Genomic DNA, 21357 nt, shown 5'->3' with positions numbered 1-21357 from the left:
TGTAAATAGATATTTATGGCAGTCTGAGATGTTGAAATGAAAGCCAAAACAAAATGTATTACCACTAAAATAACCTGGCTCGACCAGACAGACACCGAAGAACAGGAAGACAAGGAACAGGGTTGGAATAAATTGACATACTTGTTCAATAGAATTATCTATATTTTTTGCTAGCTTTTGGAGACAGACTAACACCGTACCCAAACCGCCATCGTGCACAAATTTATTTTGTCCCCCCCACATCAAACGCTATCACAACACGCAGGTTGAAATATCAAAACAAACTCTGAACCAATTATATTAATTTGGGGACAGGTCAAAAAGCATTAAACATTTATAACAACGTTGAGTTGTTATTTTACCTGAAATGCACAAGGTCCTCTACTCCGAAAATGTATCCACACATAAAACAGTCAACCGAATCGTTTCTAGTCACCTTACCTCCTTCCAGGCTTTTTCCTTCTTTGGACTTTATATGGCGATTGGCATCTAAAACTATTACCATGACGACGACCGACCTCAGTTTGTCTTTCAATCACCCACATGGGTATAACCAATGAGGAGATGGCACATGGGTATCTGCTTCTATTAACCAATGAGGAGATGGGAGAGGCAGGACTTGCAGCGCGTTCTGCGCCACAAATAGAAGCAACTTCTATTTTAGCGCCTGGCAACGCAGACGCTCGTTGGCGCGCGTGAGCAGTGTGGGTGCGATGGTTGAATAACATGTATGTGTACATTTATTTGGCAACGCGAGCGGTGTGGTCAGCATGTCAGATGTTGAACTTGAAGCTACCAAAAACACATGTACACAAAATTGCAGGTTTCTAGGCTACTATTGTGGTACAAAATCATTGGAAAGCTCAGGACATAATTTTACAGCTTGAAAAGTCGACTTTCCGTTACTGTGGGAATGCGTCCCAGATGGCAACCTATTCCCTATATAGTGCACTACTTTTGACCAGAGCCCAATGGGCACTATAAAGGGAATAGGAAGCCATTTGGGATACACCCTTGACCTTTAACGATCCATACCCTCGCTGGAGGACTGCTCCACAGGGGGGCTTTGTATCCCCACAACAATGATTGGTCGATTCCGGGACTGACTCTCAAAATGCATCCCAAATGGCAACCTATTCCCTACATAGTGAACTACTTTTGACCAGAGCCCTATGGTACTATTTACCCCCACTTTAATAGAGAATAGGTGCCATTTGGGATGTACAGGCAGAGGTGCTAGTCTAGTGGAAGAGGGTCTAGTGACAGACAGGCACTCGTCTTTAGTTTCACCGAAAACATCCCTCCCCTCCTTTTCCCTCTTAAAAGGCTTCTTTAGTTTGACTTTGACAACCCCAACTGCCGAGCCGAGTGCCGGACCGAGTGCCGGGCCGAGTGCCGGGCCGAGTGCCGGGCCGAGTGCCGAGCCGAGTGCCGGGCCGAGTGCCGGGCCGAGTGCCCGGCCGAGTGCCAGGCCGAGTGCCGAGCCGAGTGCCGAGCCGAGTGCATTCAATAAGGGAGGTTAGGTGGTACGTCTTACCTACCGAATAAGTGACAATGAAGAAGACAGCTCATTTTCTATCTTCTATCTTGTCTGTCCTTTCCATCCAGGAAATGACAGCTCATGGACTGAGACATCTGTCTGGCTCTGTAAGTAGAAACATCCTACGTAGTTATCTTTACCTTCTGTTCAGTCATAACGGCAGTCGTGCTCTGACTGCTAACTCAATCTTTTGTGTTACCTTGATGAAAGGTATTTTACATCAAATGTTCAACATTTCATAATGACCTTATTTCTATTTTATTTTAGGAGGCTGAATCAGGAGAGAAGGGCCAGAAAGGAGAAATGGGTGATCCAGTAAGGATAGGATATGTACCAACCTGCTCACAGTGTTCATACGATTTGTCTATAATGAACAAGTGTAAAAGAAAACCGCTCCCCCCTTGTCCATTTGATCTATTTCATTATTCATCCGCTAAACTGATCCTAGATCAGCACTCCTACTCTGAGATGCTTTGTGAGTATGGGTCCAGATCAGAGGGAGTCTAATATATTGATGTTCACGGCACCAAGATACACTTTGACTCTGTGTCAAATCAAACTAAACTGATCCTAGATCAGCACTCCTACTCTGAGATGCTTCGTGAGTATGGGTCCAGATCAGAGGGAGTCTAATATATTGATGTTCACGGCACCAAGATACAGTTTGACTCTGTGTCAAATCAAACTAAACTGATCCTAGATCAGCACTCCTACTCTGAGATGCTTCGTGAGTATGGGTCCAGATCAGAGGAAGTCTAATATATTGATGTTCACGGCACCAAGATATTTTGACTCTGTGTCAAATCAAATCAAATATTATTTTTCTCATGCGCCGAATACAACAGGCCTTACCGTGAAATGTTTACTATCAAGCCTTTAACCAACAGTGCAGTTCAAGAAGAGTTAAGAAAATATTTACCAAATAAACTAAAGTGAAAAAAAAATTGAAAAAAAGTAACAAGAAAATTACATAACAATAACGAGGCTAAATACAGTGGGGCAAATAGTCTGGGGGGGGCAATGTAAATAGTCTGGGGGGGCAATGTAAACAGTCTGGGGGGGCAATGTAAACAGTCTGGGGGGGCAATGTAAATAGTCTGGGGGGGCAAATAGTCTGGGGGGTCAATGTAAATAGTCTGGGGGGGCAATGTAAACAGTCTGGGGGGGGCAATGTAAATAGTCTGGGGGGGCAAATAGTCTGGGGGGGCAATGTAAATAGTCTGGGGGGGCAATGTAAACAATCTGGGGGGCAATGTAAATAGTCTGGGGGGGCAATGTAAATAGTCTGGGGGGGCAATGTAAATAGTCTGGGGGGGCAATGTAAATAGTCTGGGGGGGCAATGTAAATAGTCTGGGGGGGCAATGTAAATAGTCTGGGGGGGCAATGTAAATAGTCTGGGGGGGGCAATGTAAATAGTCTGGGGGGGCAATGTAAATAGTCTGGGGGGGCAATGTAAACAGTCTGGGGGGGCAATGTAAATAGTCTGGGGGGGGCAATGTAAATAGTCTGGGGGGGCAATGTAAATAGTCTGGGGGGGCAATGTAAATAGTCTGCGGGGGCAATGTAAATAGTCTGGGGGGGCAATGTAAATAGTCTGGGGGGGCAATGTAAATAGTCTGGGGGGGCAATGTAAATAGTCTGGGGGGCAATGTAAATAGTCTGGGGGGGGCAATGTAAATAGTCTGGGGGGGGGCAATGTAAATAGTCTGGGGGGGCAATGTAAATAGTCTGGGGGGGCAATGTAAACAGTCTGGGGGGGCAATGTAAACAGTCTGGGGGGGCAATGTAAATAGTCTGGGGGGGCAATGTAAACAGTCTGGGGGGGCAATGTAAACAGTCTGGGGGGGGCAATGTAAATAGTCTGGGGGGGCAATGTAAATAGTCTGGGGGGGGCAATGTAAATAGTCTGGGGGGGGCAATGTAAATAGTCTGGGGGGGCAATGTAAATAGTCTGGGGGGGCAATGTAAATAGTCTGGGGGGGCAATGTAAATAGTCTGGGGGGGCAATGTAAATAGTCTGGGGGGGCAATGTAAATAGTCTGGGGGTCCATTAGATTAAAAGCTCAGCAGTCTTATTGCTTGGGGGTAGAAACTGTTAAGGAGCCTTTTGGTCCTAGACTTCGGTGACTGGAGTCTTTGACAATTTTTTGGGCCTGGATGGCAGGGACTAAGCACGCACCCCTGAGGGGCCCAGCGTGGCAGATGTGTTGTTGCCTACCGTTACCACCTGGGGGCGGCCCGTCAGGAAGTCCAGGATCCAGTTGCCGAGGGAGGTGTTTAGTCCCTGGGTTCTTAGCTTAATGATGAGCTTTGAGGACACTATGGTTTTGTGTGCACTATGTAGGGAATAGCCTGCCATTTAGGATACATCCAAAACATATCTGAAAGAGCTGTTGGCAAAGAATCTAATAATCAATTATAAAAAAAAGGATACAATGTTCAAAGGAGGTCAATCTTTATCGTGCCACACATCAAAATTAGACTTCAACAATAGTTACATGGTTTAGAATGAATGTCATAGCCTTCAACAATAGTTACAGTGTTTAGAATGAATGTCATAGACTTCAACAATAGATACATGGTTTAGAATGAATTTCATAGACTTCAACAATAGATACATGGTTTAGATTGAATGTCATAGACTTCAACAATAGATACATGGTTTAGAATGAATGTCATAGACTTCAACAATAGTTACAGGGTTTAGAATGAATGTCATAGACTTCAACAATAGTTACAGTGTTTAGAATGAATGTCATAGACTTCAACAATAGATACATGGTTTAGAATGAATGTCATAGACTTCAACAATAGCTGAATGGTTTAGAATGAATGTCATAGACTTCAACAATAGCTGAATGGTTTAGAATGAATGTCATTCAGAAACAAGACTTCAACAATAGCTACATGGTTTGGAATGAATGGCATTCAGAAACAGTGTAATAGCTTTTCAAAAGTGAGTCACCTGACTGAGTTGGGCCAACTATTGATTACTATTGTGCAGTGGTGGAACAAGGACCCAATTTTCATTCTTGAGTAAAAGTAGAGATGCCTTAATAGAATAAAAGTCACCCAGTAATATACTACTTGACTAAAAATCTAGAAGTATTTGGTTTTAAACATACATAAGTATCAAAAGTAAAAGTACAAGTATAAATCATTTCAAATTCCTAATATTAAGGAAACCAGACAGCACCATTTTCATGTTTTTTTTTATTTACAAATAGCCAGGCTCACACTCCAACATTAAAACATAATTAACAAACCATTTGTGTTGAATTATCAGAGGCAGTAGGGATGACCAGGGATGTTCTCTTGATAAGTGTTGATTTGGACCATTTTCCTGTCCTGCTAAGCATTCAAAATGTAACCTGTACTTTGGGTGACATGGAAAATATATCAAGTAAAAAGTAAATCATTTTGTTTAGGAATATAGTGAAGTAAAAGTTGTCAAAAATATAAATAGTAAAGTACAGATGCCTCCCCAAAGTACTTAAGTAGTACTTTAAAGTTTTTTTCTTAAGTGCTTTACACCAGTGCTATTGTGTGTCTCTTGTGTAAAGACATTGGATTTACAGGATGAGGATAATGGTTTATATGATCCTTTTCTTCAGGGACAAAGAGGACTCCAAGGACCACATGGTTTCAAGGTAACCAGTTCAGTTCCAAGTTTTCAGATGAAGGACAAGCATTACATACACTTTAAAGGCCTCATCTACACTGATCTGAGTACTATATGACCTTTGACATTAGGTTTGGTCATCTACACTGATCTGAGTACTGTATAACCTTTGACATTGGGTTTGGTTATCTACACTGATCTGAGTACTATATGACCTTTGACATTGGGGCGGTAGCCTAGTGGTTAGAGCGTTGGACTAGCAGCCGAAAGGTTGCAAGTTCAAGTCCCCGAGCTGACAAGTTACATATCTGTTGTTCTGCCCCTGAATAGGCAGTTAACCCACTGTTCCTAGGTCGTCATTGAAATAAGAATTTGTTCTTAACTGACTTGCCTAGTTAAATAAATGTTTTTTTAAAAAAATGGGTTTGTTAAGTACAATGATATGATACTCTATATGAGCAGCCTGGAATTGAATAGGATCCCAGTACACAAATAAATTATATTTGAGGAATAAAAAGTGATATGTATTACAGTGTGTTTCTAAATAGAAACTGGGTGTTCTATAAAGTCAGGTTGGTTTGGTAGGTTTTCTTTCTTGAAGCCAGATGCTAAATAGATTTTCTCAGGGTCTCACTTATTAATACATGTCCTGGAGTAATTATGGAGAAAAACAAATCTAACCTTAAATGGTCTCTCTCTCTCTCTTGTTCTGCTTTCCCTTCTCCCCTCTCCCTCCTTTCATTACTGATTTAAAGGGAAGCTTAGGACTACCAGGTCCAAAGGGAGAGCCCGGCCCAGAGGTAAACACCCGAGATAATCAAACTATCACCAGAGAACAAAGAGTCTCTATCACCAGAGAACAAAGAGTCTCTATCACCAGAGAACAAAGAGTCTCTATCACTAGAGAACAAATTGTCTCTATCACCACAGAACAAAGAGTCTTTATCACCAGAGAACAAAGAGTCTTTATCACCAGAGAACAAAGAGTCTTTATCACCAGAGAACAAATAGTCTTTATTCACCAGAGAACAAAGAGTCTCTATCACCAGAGAACAAAGAGTCTCTATCACCACAGAACAAAGAGTCTTTATCACCAGAGAACAAAGAGTCTTTATCACCAGAGAACAAATAGTCTCTATCACCAGAGAACAAATAGTCTTTATCACCAGAGAACAAATAGTCTTTATTCACCAGAGAACAAAGAGTCTCTATCACCAGAGAACAAAGAGTCTCTATCACCAGAGAACAAAGAGTCTCTATCACCAGAGAACAAAGAGTCTTTATCACCAGAGAACAAATAGTCTCTATCACCAGAGAACAAATAGTCTCTATCACCAGAGAACAAAGAGTCTCTATCACCAGAGAACAAAGAGTCTCTATCACCAGAGAACAAAGAGTCTCTATCACCAGAGAACAAAGAGTCTCTATCACCTAACAATACCCAACAACACAAGCTGTATGATCCTCTGCCATTGTACTTATTGGTACAATAGTATGAGACTGTTCGGATTGACACAGGAAACATAATTTATTACATTGTGTACCAAGTACTCAGATACCCTAGATCACCTTTAGTGCACCTGTAGTTGGTTTAGGTTCTAGTTCAAGTTCCCTGAGCAGCTAGTGGTGATGCAACTCACCCCAGGAACTAGAACTAGGTCGATATGGCATGACAAGTGCTTAATTACCTCAGGTCAAACGTTTGAGCAATTTATATTGGTCTACAGAGAGAAATGACTATCTTAAACTCTATGGACTCTTGGAAGACTAGCCCTTGGGGATTCAAATCCTGATAAAATTCTTATCAAACAGTACGACTAATCAAACGTTTGAGGCTGGGCCACCTGTTGACTGTAAGTGGAAGTGGGTCGTTCAATGTAGCTACTATAGAACACTTGAATAGCTCCTGTTTTCCTCTACTGCCCTCTGATACCTAAAGAGGATGGTCAAGCTCCCAAACCAGACAGATTGCTGCAATTCTCACAGCAGGTCAAACACCAAAAGATTGCTGCAATCTTCTTTCTTCCCCTACAGTTTGTCCCCTACAGTCTGGTATTTGGGAAATGGTTCATTGGTCTTTTCAATTCTTGATATTTACCCATTTGATTCTTGACAGATATAACTTCTAAATGCCTTTTGAGCTTGACACAACTGTCGAATCCCAGACTATAAATTTAAAATAAAATAAAACTGCTGGATGTCCTGAAGGGTATTCTACAAAGTAGGATCAAGGAGTTAGCCAGTAAATATCCCCAAATAACCTTATTTTTTAAGAAAGGTAAGCTTGAAATGGGCTTGGTCTAGTTGACTGAACAACCAAAAACACATATACGTTTAGCTTTCTTAATGAACCAGAAAATCAACAGTTATTTCTGGTTATTTATCAAAGTTAGCTGGTTAACTAATTAAACCTACTTTGTAATATATCCCTCTGGTGTCTAGTAGCTAGCTACAGTCTACACAGTTCCAACACCTCCGAGATGTCTTCTTCTTAGCATCCAACTTCCAACCCCTTTGGCGACCAGAAAGGCCTCCAGAACAACATGTCTTTACTGGGGTGTACAGTTGGCAGCTCAGGAATACAACTCTCTGAATCAGAGAGTGATTGCTGGGGCTGCCTGCAGTTAGCCAGACAGGCAGGTCACCATGGGCCAAGCTGTGATTACTAGAAGAAGGGATATTAGACTCTAACACTTCTCTGACTGTTTTCCAGGGTAAAGAAGGTCCTCGTGGACTCATCGGACTCCCAGGGATTGCAGGAGAGACGGTGAGTAAAAGACATGTTACTTCAAATACATATATTAAGTACAGTTTGAACCAGGGGTGTGGTCAAAGACATGTTACTTCAAATACATATATTAATTAAGTACCGTTTGAACCAGGGGTGTGGTCAAAGACATGTTACTTCAAATACATATATTAAGTACCGTTTGAACCAGGGGTGTGGTCAAAGACATGTTACTTCAAATACATGTATTAATTAAGTACCGTTTGAACCAGGGGTGTGGTCAAAGACATATTACTTCAAATACATATATTAATTAAGTACCGTTTGAACCAGGGGTGTGGTCAAAGACATGTTACTTCAAATACATATATTAATTAAGTACCGTTTGAACCAGGGGTGTGGTCAAAGACATGTTACTTCAAATACATATATTAAGTACAGTTTGAACCAGGGGTGTGGTCAAAGACATGTTACTTCAAATACATATATTAATTAAGTATCGTTTGAACCAGGGGTGTGGTCAAAGACATGTTACTTAAAATACATATATTAATTAAGTATCGTTTGAACCAGGGGTGTGGTCAAAGACATGTTACTTCAAATACATATATTAAGTACAGTTTGAACCAGGGGTGTGGTCAAAGACATGTTACTTCAAATACATATATTAAGTACTGTTTGAACCAGGGGTGTGGTCAAAGACATGTTACTTCAAATACATGTATTAAGTACCGTTTGAACCAGGGGTGTGGTCAAAGACATGTTACTTCAAATACATATATTAAGTACAGTTTGAACCAGGGGTGTGGTCAAAGACATGTTACTTCAAATACATATATTAAGTATCGTTTGAACCAGGGGTGTGGTCAAAGACATGTTACTTCAAATACATGTATTAATTAAGTACCGTTTGAACCAGGGGTGTGGTCAAAGACATGTTACTTAAAATACATATATTAAGTACCGTTTGAACCAGGGGTGTGGTCAAAGACATGTTACTTAAAATACATATATTAAGTACCGTTTGAACCAGGGGTGTGGTCAAAGACATGTTACTTAAAATACATATATTAAGTACCGTTTGAACCAGGGGTGTGGTCAATTCTAGTTCAATTATGGAAGACATATTTAGTTCCTGAGTTGAAATGGAATTGGTTCCTGAGTTGAAATGGAATTGGTTCCTGAGTTGAAATGGAATTGACCCCATCCCTCCTGAAAGAACAATCTCATCTTCCTCCTTCTCTCATGTCTCACTGTTCCCCCAACAACACCTACCAAAGGACAATAAGGAAACACATAGATAAACCTCTGAGGTGAGACAGAGAGAAAGTAAGTGAGAGAAGAAGAGAGCGGGGGGGGGGGGGGCAAAGTCTTGAATTGTTACACAGACGATCAGTAATTCAATTTGAGAATGAATTAGTGGGTAGAGGCAGATCGGAACGTTTTACGTTATGAGGGAGCAGAGGCAGGCATGGTCCCCAATCTGTTGCTGCACCTGCTGTACCTATAATGAGTATCTGTCTTTATTCAGAAGCAGGAGAGGGAAAGAGAGGCATTTCATCCTGGAAAAGGGAAAGGGTGTTGAAACATGGTGGGCCCGCTGATGCGGAGAGGAGGAGAGAGATAAATGTGTCTGTATGGTAATGGGAGGTTGGGCGTGTGTGTTGAGGGGGCAGTAGTTGTGCGTGTTTGTGTACCTGTTCACATCTATGTGTGTGTGTGTGTGTGTGTGTGTGTGTGTGTGTGTGTGTGTGTGTGTGTGTGTGTGAAGACCTGGTTGACAGATGTGTCTCTGTTCTGTCCTCCGTTTCTAGGGATCGTCGGGGGACCAGGGATCACCTGGTAGAGACGGTCTGAAAGGAAACAAGGTAGAGCTTCAAATCAAGTCTTACACCTTTAAGAACAGACCTGCAGGCAGACATTAGACAGATGTTTCACCATCACCGTAGAGGATGATGCACGACTATCAGATTGGATAGCCACTACCTTCCTGTATTAAGTGGTTATACTGGGGTATAGTCTGTATTAATAGGTTATACTGGTGTATAGTCCTGTATTAAGGGGTTATACTGGGGTATAGTCCTGTATTAAGGGGTTATACTGGTGTATAGTCCTGTATTAAGTGGTTATACTGGTGTATAGTCTGTATTAAGTGGTTATACTGGGGTATAGTCTGTATTAAGTGGTTATACTGGGGTATAGTCTGTATTAAGTGGTTATACTGGGGTATAGTCTGTATTAAGAGGTTATACTGGTGTATAGTCCTGTATTAAGGGGTTATACTGGGGTATAGTCTGTATTAAGAGGTTATACTGGTGTATAGTCCTGTATTAAGGGGTTATACTGGGGTATAGTCCTGTATTAAGGGGTTATACTGGTGTATAGTCCTGTATTAAGTGGTTATACTGGTGTATAGTCTGTATTAAGTGGTTATACTGGGGTATAGTCTGTATTAAGTGGTTATACTGGGGTATAGTCTGTATTAAGTGGTTATACTGGGGTATAGTCTGTATTAAGTGGTTATACTGGTGTATAGTCCTGTATTAAGGGGTTATACTGGGGTATAGTCCTGTATTAAGGGGTTATACTGGTGTATAGTCCTGTATTAAGAGGTAATACTGGGGTATAGTCTGTATTAAGAGGTTATACTGGTGTATAGTCCTGTATTAAGTGGTTATACTGGGGTATAGTCTGTATTAAGTGGTTATACTGGGGTATAGTCCTGTATTAAGTGGTTATACTGGGGTATAGCCTGTATTAAGAGGTTATACTGGGGTATAGTCCTGTATTAAGTGGTTATACTGGTGTATAGTCCTGTATTAAGTGGTTATACTGGGGTATAGTCTGTATTAAGTGGTTATACTGGTGTATAGTCCTGTATTAAGGGGTTATACTGGGGTATAGCCTGTATTAAGTGGTTATACTGGGGTATAGTCCTGTATTAAGTGGTTATACTGGTGTATAGTCCTGTATTAAATGGTTCCACTGGGGTATAGTCTGTATTAAGAGGTTATACTGGGGTATAGCCTGTATTAAGTGGTTATACTGGTGTATAGTCCTGTATTAAGGGGTTATACTGGGGTATAGCCTGTATTAAGTGGTTATACTGGGGTATAGTCCTGTATTAAGTGGTTATACTGGTGTATAGTCCTGTATTAAGTGGTTATACTGGGGTATAGTCTGTATTAAGTGGTTATACTGGTGTATAGTCCTGTATTAAGTGGTTATACTGGGGTATAGTCCTGTATTAAGTGGTTATACTGGTGTATAGTCCTGTATTAAGGGGTTATACTGGGGTATAGTCTGTATTAAGTGGTTCCACTGGGGTATAGCCTGTATTAAGTGGTTATACTGGTGTATAGTCCTGTATTAAGTGGTTATACTGGTGTATAGTCCTGTATTAAGTGGTTATACTGGTGTATAGTCTGTATTAAGTGGTTATACTGGGGTATAGTCCTGTATTAAGTGGTTATACTGGTGTATAGTCTGTATTAAGTGGTTATACTGGGGTATAGTCCTGTATTAAGTGGTTATACTGGGGTATAGTCCTGTATTAAGTGGTTATACTGGGGTATAGTCTGTATTAAATGGTTCCACTGGGGTATAGTCTGTATTAAGAGGTTATACTGGGGTATAGTCCTGTATTAAGTGGTTATACTGGGGTATAGTCTGTATTAAGAGGTTATACTGTGGTATAGTCTGTATTAAGTGGTTATACTGGTGTATAGTCTGTATTAAGAGGTTATACTGGGGTATAGTCTGTATTAAGTGGTTATACTGGTGTATAGTCCTGTATTAAGTGGTTATACTGGTGTATAGTCTGTATTAAGTGGTTATACTGGGGTATAGTCCTGTATTAAGTGGTTATACTGGGGTATAGTCTGTATTAAATGGTTCCACTGGGGTATAGCCTGTATTAAGTGGTCATACTGGGGTATAGTCTGTATTAAGTGGTTATACTGGGGTATAGTCCTGTATTAAGTGGTTATACTGGGGTATAGTCCTGTATTAAGGGGTTATACTGGGGTATAGTCCTGTATTAAGTGGTTATACTGGGGTATAGTCCTGTATTAAGTGGTTATACTGGGGTATAGTCTGTATTAAGGGGTTATACTGGGGTATAGTCTGTATTAAGTGGTTATACTGGGGTATAGTCCTGTATTAAGTGGTTATACTGGTGTATAGTCCTGTATTAAGTGGTTATACTGGTGTATAGTCTGTATTAAGTGGTTATACTGGGGTATAGTCTGTATTAAGTGGTCATACATACTGGTGTATAGTCTTGTAGACTGTGCATGGTGAGCTCAGCTCTATCGTGGCCTATACACACACACCCATCTCTGACAGGGCTGCATGCTACAGACAGACACAAGTGGTTAGGCATCTTTTACAAGGCTGCATGCTACAGACAGACACAAGTGGTTAGGCATCTCTTACAAGGCTGTATGCTACAGTTTATAAGTTTATAGTTTCCTCCACGCACACAAACACGCTGTGGACTAATGAAAAAAATACAATAATATTGTTTTGGGGTGTAATTTCCTAATTAACCCCTGTTGTTGTGTGAAATGATTCCAGTAGGGTGACAGATATCCTCCCCCCCCCCACCTACTGTACTGTAGAGATGACTGTCTGTCTATCTCTCTCCCTAGGGGGACTCTGGAGATGTGATGGGACCCCAGGGCCTGCCTGGACCCAAGGGAGAGCCTGGAGAGCCAGTAGCTGAACATCTGGTGAGTTTGCTGAGAGCTCATAGGGCTCCAGTCAAAGTAGTGCACTACAGTATGGAATAGGGACGCAGACAGACACTGTTATCACTATCTGATCTGACCTTATTGGCTTGTTTTGGCCTTATCCACACACACACACACACACACACACACACACACACACACACACACACACACACACACACACACACACACACACACACACACACACACACAGTAGATTGGTATATCACTTTGGAATTCAGTGCATGGTAATCAGTCATCACTGGACACCTGATCTCACAAGCAGACACACACACACACACACACACACACACACACACATACACACAGAGTAGTAGATCAGCTAGAAACAGCTGCGACGACAGCAGCAAACATGTTGACTGAGAGGCGTGCCTGTCGTAGCACAGCCCTGACATCATGCAGATGCAGTACTAGTAAGTAATCCAGCATTCAGTGACACCAGCCACGGTAATGGCCTCTCCACCTCCGTTCTGAGGCTTAAAGCTGTCAGCAGACTACTTTTTGGATCCGGCTTTGCATTTAGAAGTGTTCATTACATGCAGGGAACTACCAAAATGAAGGAAACGCCAACATAAAGAGTCTTAATAGGGTGTTGGGCCACCATGAGCCAGAACAGCTTTAATGTGCCTTGGCATCGTGTCGGAAATTCTTTTGGAGGATCCCGCAACATTCTTCCACCAGAAATTCCATAATTTGGTGTTTTGATGAAGTTGGTGGGAAACGATGTCTCAGGTGTCGCTCCAGAATCTCCTATACGTGTTCATTTGGGTTGAGGTCTGGTTACTGACACACACACACACACACACTTTAAAAATTGCTCCTTTGAATTTTGAATTTCTAGCCATGGTAGCCAAAATAATGGGCAACTGGGCATTTTTATACATGACCCTAACCATGATGGGATGTTAATTGCCTAATTAACAACACCTGATCAACACCTGTGTGGAAGCACCCACTAATTTACTCAACTGTTTCCTTTATTTGTTCCATTATACAGCACCTGCAGTACCAGCTAGTTACCTGTACAGACACAGCACCTGCAGTACCAGCTAGTTACCTGTACAGACACAGCAGTACCAGCTAGTTACCTGTACAGACACAGCACCTGCAGTACCAACTAGTTACCTGTACAGACACAGCACCTGCAGTACCAGCTAGTTACCTGTACAGACACAGCACCTGCAGTACCAACTAGTTACCTGTACAGACACAGCACCTGCAGTACCAACTAGTTACCTGTCTATGCACAGCACCTGCAGTACGAGCTAGTAGCAGACCTTAACAGTCAAGATGTGTTGGTTGACTTGACTGTGTTTCAGACCTGGGTTCAAATACTATTTGAAATCATTCACATTTTTAGAGAGTTTGCTCCAGCCTACCTCGATTGCCACATGGGTGGGGTTATCATATTGGAACTATTCTATTGGGTCCATTAAGCAGAGCATTCTCAGTCAAGCACAAAGTAAGTATTTTCAATATGAGTTCAAAAAATAATTGAACCCAGGTTTTCTGCGTTTTGCATGGTGCAAGCCCAAGCAGTGATGGCAGATATCAGCTAGCAGTATAGGTGTGAGTTCTGAATGGGTTCCTGTTCCCTAAAGCTGTTCCAAAGCCCTGGTCAAAAGTAGTGCACTATGTAGGGAATAGGGTGCCAGCTCTCAGGTTAGGCTAGGGCAATAATGTTTGTTTCTACATGGAAGGTGCTAAACTGAACATTAAGCATGACAGTGGAACTACTCATTAGGTCGGAGCGCACACAAACACACACACACATTAAGAGCTAATGTGCTCGGTAGAGCAGAGTAATAAGAGAGATGTTTGAATGTTAATGGTGTCAGGGAGAGGAATGTCTCTAAGAAAGTGAGTAGGTAAACAAGTGTGGAGGAGGGCAGGATGGAGGGATATAGAGAGGGAAGGATGGAGGGATACAGAGGGAAGGATGGAGGGATACAGAGAGGGAAGGATGGAGGGATGTAGAGAGGGAAGGATGGAGGGATACAGAGAGAAGGATGGAGGGATATAGAGGGAAGGATGGAGGGATGTAGAGAGGGAAGGATGGAGGGATGTAGAGAGGGAAGGATGGAGGGATGTAGAGAGGGAAGGATGGAGGGATATAGAGAGGGAAGGATGGAGGGATGTAGAGAGGGAAGGATGGAGGGATGTAGAGAGGGAAGGATGGAGGGATGTAGAGAGGGAAGGATGGAGGGATACAGAGAGGGAAGGATGGAGGGATATAGAGAGGGAAGGATGGAGAGATGCAGAGAGGGAAGGATGGAGGGATGCAGAGAGGGAAGGATGGAGGGGTGCAGAGAGGGAAGGATGGAGGGATATAGAGAGGGAAGGATGGAGGGATGCAGAGAGGGAAGGATGGAGGGATGTAGAGAGGGAAGGATGGAGGGATACAGAGAGGGAAGGGTGGAGGGATGTAGAGAGGGAAGGATGGAGGGATATAGAGAGGGAAGGATGGAGGGATACAGAGAGCGAAGGATGGAGGGATGTAGAGAGGGAAGGATGGAGGGATATAGAGAGGGAAGGATGGAGGGATATAGAGAGGGAAGGATGGAGGGATACAGAGAGCGAAGAATGGAGGGATGTAGAGAGGGAAGGATAGAGGGATACAGAGAGGGAAGGATGGAGGGATGTAGAAGGGGGATGGAACCTGCCTTCACTGTGTTTTCATGGTACCTTCACTGTGTTTTCATGATGCCTTCACTGTGTTTTCATGGTGCTTTCACTGTGTTTTCATGGTGCCTTCACTATGTTTTCATGGTGCCTTCACTGTGTTTTCATGGTGCCTTCACTGTGTTTGCTGGTGATCAGCCTTCACTGTGTTTTCATGGTGCCTTCACTGTGTTTTCATGGTGCCTTCACTGTGTTTGCTGGTGACCAGCCTTTGCTGTGTTTTGGACTCATGCTGGCTTGCAAAGTGATGTTTGAATCCTATTGGAATCCAGGCAGAGTGGGGAAATCCAACAACTGGAAGTGTTCTTCACTCACAACAACATGGTTTCTGTCACGTTCTGACCATAGTTCTGTTATTTTATCTTTGTTTTAGTATGGTCAGGGCATGAGTTGGGTGGGCAGTCTATGTTTGTTTTTCTATGTTGGTTTTTGAGTTCGGCCTAGTATGGTTCTCAATCAGAGGCAGCTGTCAATTGTTGTCTCTGATTGAGAATCATACTTAGGTAGCCTGGGTTTCAGTTTTGGGTTGTGGGTGTTTGTCTTCCGTGTCAGTGTTTGTCGCCACACGGGACTGTTCCGTTCATTTCACGTTTATTGTTTTGTATTTCGTAGTGTTCAGTTTATGTTTTAAAATAAACATTATGGACACTTACCACACTGCGTTTTGGTCCTCCGATCCTTCTCGCTTCTCCTCCTCAGAGGGGGACGAGATCCCTTACAGTTTCAGAATGACTGGCAGGGTTAAACAGAAGAATAAATAACCATCTAAACTGGAACAACAGCTCAGTAATGGGTGCAATAAGTCCAACTAACAGATTGGATTAGTTTAGAAAAATGTATGTTATGTATCTTTGTGTAGCATAATATTAATTCATCCGTAAACACAACATTACGTTCCCAGCAGGGAACATTAGATGGCACAGTCTCAGTAGGAGGAGCCTAGTATGCTGATGTTTGTTGTTACTGCATTCATTGTTACTAACCAGTGTATTCTAAATAGTATTTTGTATGATTTGTACTACACAGTTTGCAGTTTAAGTAAGTAGTGGGCAAGCCAGATTTGGGACACGGCCTGTGAGTAGTTGAGGAGGGCAGTGATGGAGGGATAGTGGGAGGGGGATGGATGGATGGATGGATGGATGGATGGATGGATGGATGGATGGATGGATGGATGAGAGAGAGAGAGAGAGAGAGAGAGAGAGAGAGAGAGAGAGAGAGAGAGAGAGAGAGAGAGAGAGAGAGAGAGAGAGAGAGAGAGAGAGAGAGAGGACATTTAAACCGTTCTTTATTGGCACATTTCAACTTATTTACATATTGAATTTAGTGCCAATTCAGATGACACACCACTACACCCTTGAGGAAGTAAAACCAGAGTAACAGGTTATTTGGGTTCATCCAACTTTATTTTAATTTGTCCTCTGAACACTTCTTAAAATGTGGGGGAGCTTTATTTCAGAACTGCTGCATTAGCATGAAGCAACGTTTCAGATGGCTGATTTACATTGTGCAATGCAGGACTTAGTTGGAGCACTAATGCATGCTGAACACAGAAATCCATTTTCCATCAAGGGGGTGTACTGTAAATAATGCTTATCCCCGATCCCAATCAAGGTTGCGTCCAGAATGGCACCCTATTCCCTTTATAGTGCATCATTTTTGACCAGGACCCATGGGGCACTATATAGGGAATAGGGTGCTATTTGGGAGACATCCCTGGACTTCTGTGTGTGGCAGCAGCAGAGCATTATGGGTCTGACTTCACAACGTAGACGCTGTTAAAAGATGTTGTAGGAGAGTATTGAACACAAGGCTCGCGGTGAAATGAAGTGTTCCTGCTGTTTGCCCTGTGTAGATGGAGGTATATTCCCATTGAAGTCTCACACAGGCTGTAGCTGTGCTGCTGGGAGACACACTGTCTCGTTCTCAAAGTGAATTGCTGATGTGTGATTTGCAGTAGATTAATTGTTTGGCTTGTTTGAACTTTCCTACATGGATACTTTATTATTTAGTCCTACTTTACTATTTATCTCTAACTACATGTACATATCTACCTCAATGACCTCGTACCCCTGCACATCCACTCAGTACTGGTGCCCATTCTATATAGACACGTTATCATTACTCAGTACTGGTGCCCATTCTATATAGACACGTTATCATTACTCAGTACTGGTGCCCATTCTATATAGACACGTTATCATTACTCAGTACTGGTGCCCATTCTATATAGACACGTTATCATGACTCATTCTGTATCTATTATTACTTGTATTATTATGTGTTTAACTTTCTATTATTTCTCTATTGTCTTTATCTCTGTATTGTGGGGAAGGACCTGTATTTTTTCTACTGTTGGTCTACACCTGTTGTTTACAAAGCAGGGGACAAGTTACATTTGATTTGACTTAACAAAGGCTTTTTAACTGCAGCTACTTGGTCAGAGTGTCTTGATATATTTCACACGGTCTGTATCTGTATCTTACATGTTTAGCCTCCAATCTTTACATCATATCACATGTTATTTGTCACGTACACATGGTTAGCAGATGTCAATGCGAGCGTAGCGAAATGCTTATAAAATAAAATAAAAAACTAACAATGTAAGAAATAATACATTAAAAAACCAAAATACTGCACAGTTTCCTAAGGACCTGAAACGAGGCGACCATGTCTGTCGGCGCCATCTGATTATCAATGCTGACGTTATGCTGTATGATGTCTGGGATGTGGAACTCATTTAGTGTTTTCTTCTTTTTGCCTGGGCAGGGAGAGGGGATGACATCTGGACCCAGAGGATCACGAGGGCCAAAGGTAGAAAAACAACTCCTATGGTGGAGGAACAGGGCCAAAACAAGCTGTTCCCCCATGGTGGGGGAAGAGGGACAAAACAAGCTGTTCCCCCATGGTGGGGGAAGAGGGACAAAACAAGCTGTTCCCCCATGGTGGGGGAAGAGGGACAAAACAAGCTGTTCCCCCATGGTGGGGGAAGAGGGACAAAACAGGCTGTTCCCCCATGGTGGGGGAAGAGGGACAAAACAGGCTGGCAGCCCCCCATGGTGGGGGAAGAGGGACAAAACAGGCTGGCAGCCCCCCATGGTGGGGGAAGAGGGACAAAACAGGCTGGCAGCCCCCCATGGTGGGGGAAGAGGGACAAAACAGGCTGGCAGACCCCCATGGTGGGGGAAGAGGGACAAAACAGACAGGCAGACCCCCATGGTGGGGGAACAGGGACAAAACAGACAGGCAGACCCCCATGGTGGGGGAAGAGGGACAAAACAGGCTGGCAGACCCCCATGGTGGGGGAAGAGGGACAAAACAGACAGGCAGCCCCCCATGGTGGGGGAAGAGGGACAAAACAGGCTGGCAGCCCCCCATGGTGGGGGAAGAGGGACAAAACAGGCTGGCAGCCCCCCATGGTGGGGGGAGAGGGACAAAACAGACAGGCAGACCCCCATGGTGGGGGAAGAGGGACAAAACAGACAGGCAGACCACCCAGGGTGGGGGAAGAGGGACAAAACAGACAGGCAGACCCCCATGGTGGGGGAACAGGGACAAAACAGACAGGCAGCCCCCCATGGTGGGGGAAGAGGGACAAAACAGACAGGCAGACCCCCCAGTGTTAACACAATCTGGATTTATTATTCTCTAGCTAGATGACGGATATTTCCTCTGGCTATGATGATCCACATTAGAAAACATCTGAAGGATGACTAGCTCTTCTAATACCTCACATCAACCCAGTTCATCCACTTGTGGCTCAGTTGGTAAGAGTGTGGCACTAGCAACGCCAAGGATGAGGGTTCAATTCCCACAATGATCACATACATGTACAAAAATCTCTGCAGTTACTGTAGTGTAAGTCTGCCAGGTGGCGTACATTATTCACTGATGTCAAGGATCTGAAACACAGGTCCTGTTAAAGCCAGGGAACTCTCCTTTTATTGAGCTGGGTCCCAAATGGCACTCTCTTCCCTTTAACAGACATCATAATGAGTTCCCTGTTCCCCCCTCTCCTCCCTTTAACAGTCATCATAATGAGTTCCCTGTTCCCCCCTCTCTTCCCTTTAACAGTCATCATAATGAGTTCCCTGTTCCCCCCTCTCCTCCCTTTAACAGTCATCATAATGAGTTCCCTGTTCCCCCCTCTCCTCCCTTTAACAGTCATCATAATTAGTTCCCTGTTCCCACCTCTCTTCCCTTTAACAGTCATCAAAATGAGTTCCCTGTTCCCCCCTCTCTTCCCTTTAACAGTCATCATAATGAGTTCCCTGTTCCCCCCTCTCCTCCCTGTCAGGGTGAGCGTGGCGTCCCTGGTGTACCAGGAGACCTAGGGGAGAAAGGAGAGCCTGGTCTGGGCATTGAAGGACCTCCTGTGAGTACATGGCACTGGAACATTTCTCATTTTTCTCTTGTGCATACTTTATTGTCCGTTGACATTTTCACAAATAAATGTTTTGCTTTTCAAACCAATCCTCCAGAGAATCCCATCAGTTGCAAGCCCATCTCTCTAACCTGTAGTCTTCACTAAACCTTTCTGTTGGACACACACCTCTTCAGTTCAGTCATCTTCAGAATGGCTTGTGCATAGACTTATATATGATTTTATCCGGGTCAAAGGAATGATACAATAAAGACTACATTCAATGAACATTAATTCCCAGATTAGATTTACAAACATTGTGGACCTTCAGCATTACACTACTTCACCATCTATCTATCCTCTGTGAGGCTGCTGCTGGTTTCAACTTCAAAAATGCCCGCTTGAGTTTTGCCCTTTGGTTTATTAAATAGTGAAATTCAGAGTTGTTGGAAACCAAGGGATCAATGGAACATAGCAAAGGATGGATGTTGAAACACAGTCCTTTACTGGATCTTGGACTGAACTGCTGTTGGTGTTAATAACAAGTTGGTTTGTCTGTCTCTGTGTGTGTGTGTGTGTGTGTGTGTGTGTGTGTGTGTGTGTGTGTGTGTGTGTGTGTGTGTGTGTGTGTGTGTGTGTGTGTGTGTGTGCTGAAGGGCTGAAGGTGTGGTGTGGTTGTAAACAAGCTGTGTGATGTGTTCTTATAGGGCCCCATGGGACAGAGAGGAGAGAGAGGATTTGAGGTATGTGGAAGAATATCTCCTGTCTAGACACACACACACACACACACACACATACACATACACACACACGCACGCACGCACACACACACACATCCATCTGATCCCTGTGATATTAGAATATGGAATAGCGTACAGTACATACAGTACCCTCCAGTAGTGTGCTCCTGGATGCTTAGATGAAACCTTAGTCTTCAGTATAAAGGTTGAGGATATCAAATCTGAAACAACAATTTAATTCCAATTATATTTAAAATTAATATGCCATATATTTTATAGGTTTAGGACTGGTGTTAGTCTCAACAGGACGGGTGTTAGTCTCAACAGGACTGGTGTTAGTCTCATTAGGACTGGTGTTAGTCTCATCAGGACTGGTGTTAGTCTCATCAGGACTGGTGTTAGTCTCATCAGGACTGGTGTTAGTCTCAACAGGACTGGTGTTAGTCTCATTAGGGCTGGGGTTAGTTTCAGGACTGGTGTTAGTCTCTACAGGACTGGTGTTAGTCTCATTAGGACTGGTGTTAGTCTCATCAGGACTGGTGCTAGTCTCATTAGGACTGGTGTTAGTCTCATCGGGACTGGTGTTAGTCTCTACAGGACTGGTGTTAGTTTCATCAGGACTGGTGTTAGTCTCATCAGGACTGGTGTTAGTCTCATCGGGACTGGTGTTAGTCTCATCGGGCCTGGTGTTAGTCTCTACAGGACTGGTGTTAGTCTTATCAGGACTGGTGTTAGTCTCATCAGGACTGGTGTTAGTCTCATCAGGACTGGTGTTAGTCTCATCAGGACTGGTGTTAGTCTCATCGGGACTGGTGTTAGTCTCTACAGGACTGGTGTTAGTCTTATCAGGACTGGTGTTAGTCTCATCAGGACTGGTGTTAGTCTCATCAGGACTGGTGTTAGTCTCATCGGGACTGGTGTTAGTCTTAT

At 43.1% G+C, this 21357-nt stretch overlaps 1 protein-coding gene across 1 annotated transcript in view; it reads left to right on the top strand.

Moving 5' to 3' along the window:
- The window catches only part of LOC139410610 (collagen alpha-1(XIX) chain-like), a 248638-nt gene that overhangs the window by 159190 nt on the left and 68091 nt on the right, over positions 1–21357 (top strand). Inside the window, exons 20-29 of the mRNA XM_071155964.1 lie at positions 1609–1647; positions 1808–1855; positions 5156–5191; positions 5919–5963; positions 7877–7930; positions 9706–9759; positions 12544–12624; positions 18094–18138; positions 19622–19699; positions 20395–20430. Of these exons, the coding sequence (XP_071012065.1) occupies positions 1609–1647; positions 1808–1855; positions 5156–5191; positions 5919–5963; positions 7877–7930; positions 9706–9759; positions 12544–12624; positions 18094–18138; positions 19622–19699; positions 20395–20430 (516 nt within the window). The remainder of the gene's footprint in view (positions 1–1608; positions 1648–1807; positions 1856–5155; positions 5192–5918; positions 5964–7876; positions 7931–9705; positions 9760–12543; positions 12625–18093; positions 18139–19621; positions 19700–20394; positions 20431–21357) is intronic.

The sequence above is a fragment of the Oncorhynchus clarkii genome, chromosome 1, assembly GCF_045791955.1.
Source record: "Oncorhynchus clarkii lewisi isolate Uvic-CL-2024 chromosome 1, UVic_Ocla_1.0, whole genome shotgun sequence".
Taxonomy (NCBI): Eukaryota; Metazoa; Chordata; class Actinopteri; order Salmoniformes; family Salmonidae; genus Oncorhynchus; species Oncorhynchus clarkii.
Note: the sequence above shows the minus strand (reverse complement) of the source record. Positions and strands in the feature narration are given on the sequence as shown.